The 6,010-nt window shown below is 48.2% G+C and overlaps 1 protein-coding gene across 1 annotated transcript in view; it reads left to right on the top strand.

The window, feature by feature from the left end:
- The window catches only part of ENPP6 (ectonucleotide pyrophosphatase/phosphodiesterase 6), a 31,791-nt gene extending 27,135 nt beyond the window's left edge, over positions 1–4,656 (top strand). The window contains exons 7-8 of the mRNA XM_009699975.1: positions 3,482–3,605; positions 4,433–4,656. Coding sequence (XP_009698277.1) covers positions 3,482–3,605; positions 4,433–4,656 — 348 coding nt within the window. The remainder of the gene's footprint in view (positions 1–3,481; positions 3,606–4,432) is intronic.
- The last annotated feature ends 1,354 nt before the right edge of the window (positions 4,657–6,010 follow it).

Below are 6,010 nucleotides of genomic sequence, written 5' to 3'. Positions count from 1 at the left end.
AGAGTGTTTCCATTTCTAGACCTTACTACCCCTCCATTCAGCAGTACCTCGTGGCAACTCTTCCTTCTGCCTGGTTTCTCACCCACCAGACTGTCCTAAAAGTGCTCTGTTTCTCCCAAGCCCTCCAGTCTCAAAAGGGTCAGTTACTCCTCAGAGATACCCAGTGCACCCACTGAAATCTGCAAGCTTGTTAAGCGGAGACTCGATTAGACTTGCACGTGAAGAGATCTTTCATACCAACGTATTTTTTTTACTATAAATTATTGTTGTTGTTGTTATTTCATACTTGTATCACTACTGAGCATCTGCACATTACAGGTATTAACTGCACCTCACCACCACTCAGAGGGTGAGGCAACTTATATATCTTCTACGAGGGGAAACTGAGGAGCAGTACCAAGTGATTTGACCAAGGCCATACATTAAGTCAGTAAGTTGGTGACAGAATCAAGGAGTTCTGGGTTTTTTCAGCGTTCTAGCATAGTCATTGCCCATCAGATTGCCTTGCAGACTATAGTAACTCAGTTGAGCATCTTCTTTCATGACCCTACTGCTCACCAGGCTTTGCTCAAGACGGTCTACACCACCACATTTCTCACTAGCCAGCCTGACTTCAGGATAATCATTTCTACAACAGAATAAAAATGCACCTCTAAAAAAACCCAATTGCTTTTGAGTACAGATGGGTAAGCATCACATTTCTGGTTGAAAAGAATATAAAAAAAGCCAGAGTTAAGATTCAGACACGTAAAGTAGGAATCTGAAACATTTTTGCCAAAATTATTTTAAAAAATTACAACTGAATTCTTTTGTAAAGAAGTTCAACACAGAACATTTTTACATATTCTGTAAAAAAAAAAAATGCACTTTCAAAAATCATTGAAACTCTGACAAACCTTAATAACAGTGCAGCAAACACTGCTGCTATGGTAATTATTTCTGTCTCTCTGCCCATTCCTTCCCATTGTTTCTGATTTTCAAGAATGTCCTCTCATTAATGCTGTCAGATTTTCCTTCTCCTCAGTACATTTTCATTATCCGTGAATGGGATGTGAAAATGAAAGTTTCCTGTCATATTTAAAGCAATAATTGAGCCTTCTATTATACTTCCTGCCCAAACCACTGAAGAGAGGATGTTCACCTCTTCCCTGTCATGCTGATGGGGTATTTTAACTCTCTGTCGGCTAGTGGATAGCTACAAGCTGTTTGAAAAAGGGAATTTTTTTTTTTTTTTTTGAGAGAGAGACAAAGGTGTTGTATCTGGGAAGTTGTGGGGTTTTTTTTCTCCCAGGAAGGAGCATAGGAACAAAATGAGGGTAAGAAGGCTCTCCAGAGGTACCTGGACAGGCTGAATTGATGGGCTGAGACCAATGGCATGAGGTTCAACAAGAATAAGGGCCAGGTCTTAGACTTCACCCACAAAAAACCCAGGCAGTGTTACAGGCTGGGGGAAGGGTGGTTAGAAAGTGGTCAAGAGGAAAAAGACCTGGGGACGCTGGTTGACAGCCAGCTGAACATGAGCCAGCAGCATGCCCAGGTAGCCAAGAAGGCCAGTGGCATCCTGGCTGGTATCAGGAATAGTGCGGCCAGCAGGACCAGGGCAGTGATCGTCCCCCTGTACTCGGCACTGGTGAGGCCACACCTCGAGTGCTGTGTTCAGTTTTGGGCCTCTCACAACAAGAAGGACATTGAGGTGCTGGAGAGAGTCCAGAGAAGAGCAACGAAGGTGGTGAAGGGTCTGGAGCACAAGTCTGGTGGGGAGCTTCTGAGTGAGTTTGGGGTGTTTAGCCTGGAGAAGAGGAGCCTGAGGGGAGACCTGATCGCGCTCTACAACTGCCTGAAAGGAGGGTGTAGCGGGGTGGGGGTTGGTCTCTTCTCCCCAGTAACGAGCGATGGGACAAGAGGAAATGGCCTCAAGTTGCGCCAGGGGAGGTTCAGGTTGGTTACTGATGTGACTTGGCTCGTCTGCAGCTGATGCTAACAAGTGCCATACAGGTTGCCTAGCGGTGAGCAGCCCGGTGACAATTAGTCCCTGGGAACCGCAGTACGCAGAGCCACAGCGTAAGGAGGTCGGAAAAGGGGAAGCAGCCTCTTTTCTCCATCGTTTGCTCTGAGCACTGTCAGTGAAATAGAAGGGGATAAGGAAAGAGATTTAATTTGACAGCTAAAATAGTTTCATTATCTGGTACATCTGCTATTACATACAAAGAAACACAAGGGATACTCTGGGGTTCCCCTGGAAAGCAGTTGGAAGAGCTACACCTCATAGCCATAATCATTGCTGCGCTCAGTGCTCCTGCACACGATCAATTTTCTTCTTGGGCAGAGGAGGAAAAAAAAATAATCAGGGAAAATAAATGTTTGCAAAAGGAAAGAGATCCTCGGTCAATCTGCTTCACCATCCACAGGGGTTGTGGCACCACTCGCCCAGGGCAGAATGTGGGAGACTGTTGGGGCATCTTCTGTGCTCCTGTGACAGAGGGTGAAGCCCAGACCTGGCCACTTTAGGGAACTGTAGCTCCTTCTCTGTAACCATCAGATAAATTAATGCCTGGGGTCTAACAAACTGTCAGCTGATATTCTTCATCTAAGTGAAATTCCTGCCGTAGTTTTGGGGATCTCTGGAGTGTCACATCTGCTGCCATCCCTAGGGAACACGGGACAACAGAAACTCATGGAGAGGGTCGGTCCAGCGTTTTGAGCAGCCCCTAGGGACTGCTGCGCCCGAGGGCCAAGATATGCACTACTGTAGGTAGTCTGGTAAGAGCTGTTAATACGAAGCAGGAGAAAGTAAGGAAGGAAATTAACAGTACAACTTAAGTGCAATATGGGCAAGGAAAAAGAAGAATTACGATGACCAGTTATTCAAGCATAGATCCAGTGAGCAGGGAGAGAAAACTGAGAGTGGTCAATGCCAGGGAGAGAGGGATCATCTTGGGTCTGAGTCTATGTTCCCTGGAATGAATCTCATTGCTTTAATACTAAAATAAGCAGGGAGAAGAAATAATAATAATGAGACAGTATATAGCAGGGGTGATATTTGTATTGTTTAGGCTGACTAGTCAAATGGAGAAAAAATGGCTTCTTCTTCTATGATACCAATGGCATGTCGGGCAGAACAACACACCATCAAATCCACGGGAGTGCATGGTGTGGGGTGGGAAAGTGGCTCTGCTAGCATGCAGCGGGAGAGGGACAGCACCTTGCTTACAGGTGTCACATGCAGCTGTGATCCTTCGTGCTCACGGCAGAAATTCACATGAGTGAGAGGCAAAAAGTTGTCCTCCCCGCTCAGCTGGGAGATGGCTACTCGCTGAGACGGCAAAGCTGGGGGTCACCCCTCCTGGTGATGAGCCCCTGTGGAGCTGAGAGCACGGCGTGGGGGCCTGACAGGGTGGTACAGCACGTGGAGACACGGCATGGCACCCCATGCACAGCCTGGCAGGTGGGCACTACCCCGCACTTTGCTCTTGTCACACAGAGCAGGGACAAGCTGCCCTTCTGGGAGAACGGGACGGGGTGGAAGGAGGCCTGGCAGAACGGCTGGCACGGCTACGACAACGAGCTCATGGACATGAGAGCCTTCTTCCTCGCGTATGGGCCAGGTACAATGCCACCCTCCCCGGTGTCCAGCTTCCCCCCTGCAGCCCCCTTGGTCCCTGCCCCAGCATCCCTGCAGCCCCTGGCACGTCAGGACCCTGATGCGGCACTCTGCGACGCCCAGAAATTACAAATAGATGGCAGGATTTCCTCACTACGGCTGGGTGCCGGGAAGGTTTCTAGCTCTATATCTGTTTTATAGCTGGAGAAACAGGGCAGAGGGATGTGAAGGGATTTGGTCAGCCCCTCTCCAACATCCCAGTGCAGTAACTCTATCCCTTTGCTGTATTTTCCCATAATTTTGGCCTAGATTTTTAATTCTGTTTGAAACACATGAATTCTCCCTTTGTTGGTGGATCTGGACTCACTAACACAGAGCACTTCCCTTGGGAAGGTTGCAGCGTACCTCACCCACCTGTCTGACGGGCAGACGCAAACCCCCTGGTTTCTGCCTCATCAGGCCCTTTAAACACTACTGAGCACCAGGCTGCACCTGCAGACAGGAGTGAAAGCAAAGCAGAATATACACTACAATTATTTCAGGCTCTTAAATCTACCACGCACACACAGTAAAGCAGCTCCTGTACTTAAAGGGTTTCTATTATTTTAGCTTTTGGAATAAAATCGGACTAGAAGTAAAAATAATGAATAAAAACTTTTAAAATGTTTTTGCTGAGCTATATGGTAAATTGTATAGCATGCCACATCCCAGCTTGCTGGGCAAGTCCTCGGAAAGGCAAAGGAGCCCTTGCCCCGCAGCACCCTGTGTTTCGGGAGCTAAGCCCCAAGCTGTATGATGCCAACTCCTCTCTTTCGCCTGTTTTCCCTGCAGATTTCCGATCCAACTTCCGAGCGCCTCCCATCAGATCCGTGGATGTTTACAACATCATGTGCAGCCTGGCAGGAATACAGCCGCTGCCCAACAATGGCTCCTGGTCCAGGGTGGAATGCATGCTCCGAAACACGGCCCCCTTGGCACCGCTCCCTGGGCCCGGCAGCTGCACCCTGGCGCTAGCTCTGCTCTCCCTCTTTGCCAAGAAGATCTCCTTACTGTGATCCCCAAACAATGTCAGTCAGTGTCACCAGCAACTCCATCCTTCTCTTTTTTCTTCTCCCAAGTTCTTCATTTGAATAATAGCTTCATTAATAGAGTGCTGTCCCCCACTCCATGCTCCACCGGGTGTGAATCTGACCCATCCTGCATTGACAACGGTTTGAACGTGAAGCCAGGTTTTGGGCTGCTCCAAGCACAGCCAGGAATGTCAGTGTCACCACTCTAGATTCACAGCACTGGCAATGAGAGCAGAATTCCGGCCAGCTATCCGGAAAATTTTCTGGTGGGTGCACGTGGGGATCTCTGAGCATCAAACGCATCTTACCCCAGCATCTTTAACTGAGAGGCTTACCTTGGCTCCCAGTACTGAGAAGCTCAGGGGTGGAGATAGACCTCTGTGCATTTAACTGGGTTCTTTCCGATTTACTCCTTCATCTCCAGCTCCAGCAGAGTCCCACCTTCTCCTTACGGTGCCAGCCAAGCCCCATCTATACCGACCCGATCTTCAAAGAGGCAAGCACTTCGCTGAGTGATCATAACACCGAGAGAGAACAGAGAAAGCATCCTACTTCTCTCAGCCTTTCCTTCTTCATTTTCCCCGAAGTGAGCTCCGGCCCTGCATGCCTCCAGGGCCAGGCTTTCCTCATGGACCACAGTGGGGGGTAGGGCTGGGAAAGAGGAGAGTGGACAAAAACAGGAGGAAAGTGAAAAGGCATCTGGACACACAGGGGTCAGGAGAACATAGGATGAGGAAGTCTGGCATTGAATGGCCTCTCTGCTTTTTCTGGTGAAGATAATACCATCTGCTCAGGTTTTGGGATTTTGTACTCAATTGCGTTTCCGAACGCTTTTTAGCACTTACTGCTTTTCTGCCAGCTCTTGCTCTCTACACCTCTGCCCGCTGAGCAGCACATTCCCCTTTATTCTGCAGCAGGGAGAGAGCTCTACACTGATGGATCTTCCACCCTCTCAGTTAATCCTAGCTAATATTTCCACCACGGGCTATCAAGCCCAAGCAAAGTTGTAACAGTAAAGTTAAGAAGCAGGAGAGCTTAAAGAGAGTTAAGTTAAAATTAAAAAGAGGAGCTGTTGTTGGAGGTGCCTTCAGGAGTGTTCGGCACTTTCTCTGATAGACCTCTGAACCAGGAGCTGTCAGTGACAAACTGCCTTTGGAAGGATTTGGGTCGCTCGCCATGCAAGATAAACCTCTAGGACTTTACTATTCCTGTGGATCCAGAGTCAAGCATGATCTGCGTATGCGTGGTACAGTGTATTGAAGGGTGAGTGATTACACTGTGGAAAAAAAAAAAGCAACCAAACACCAAATTAAACTTGACAAAAGACTTCTGTAATAGC

Source organism: Cariama cristata, unplaced genomic scaffold (assembly GCF_000690535.1).
Source record: "Cariama cristata isolate BGI_N322 unplaced genomic scaffold, ASM69053v1 scaffold13565, whole genome shotgun sequence".
In the NCBI taxonomy this organism is placed as follows: domain Eukaryota; kingdom Metazoa; phylum Chordata; class Aves; order Cariamiformes; family Cariamidae; genus Cariama; species Cariama cristata.
The sequence above is the reverse complement of the archived record's forward strand: the minus strand, read 5'-3'. Positions and strand labels throughout refer to the sequence as shown.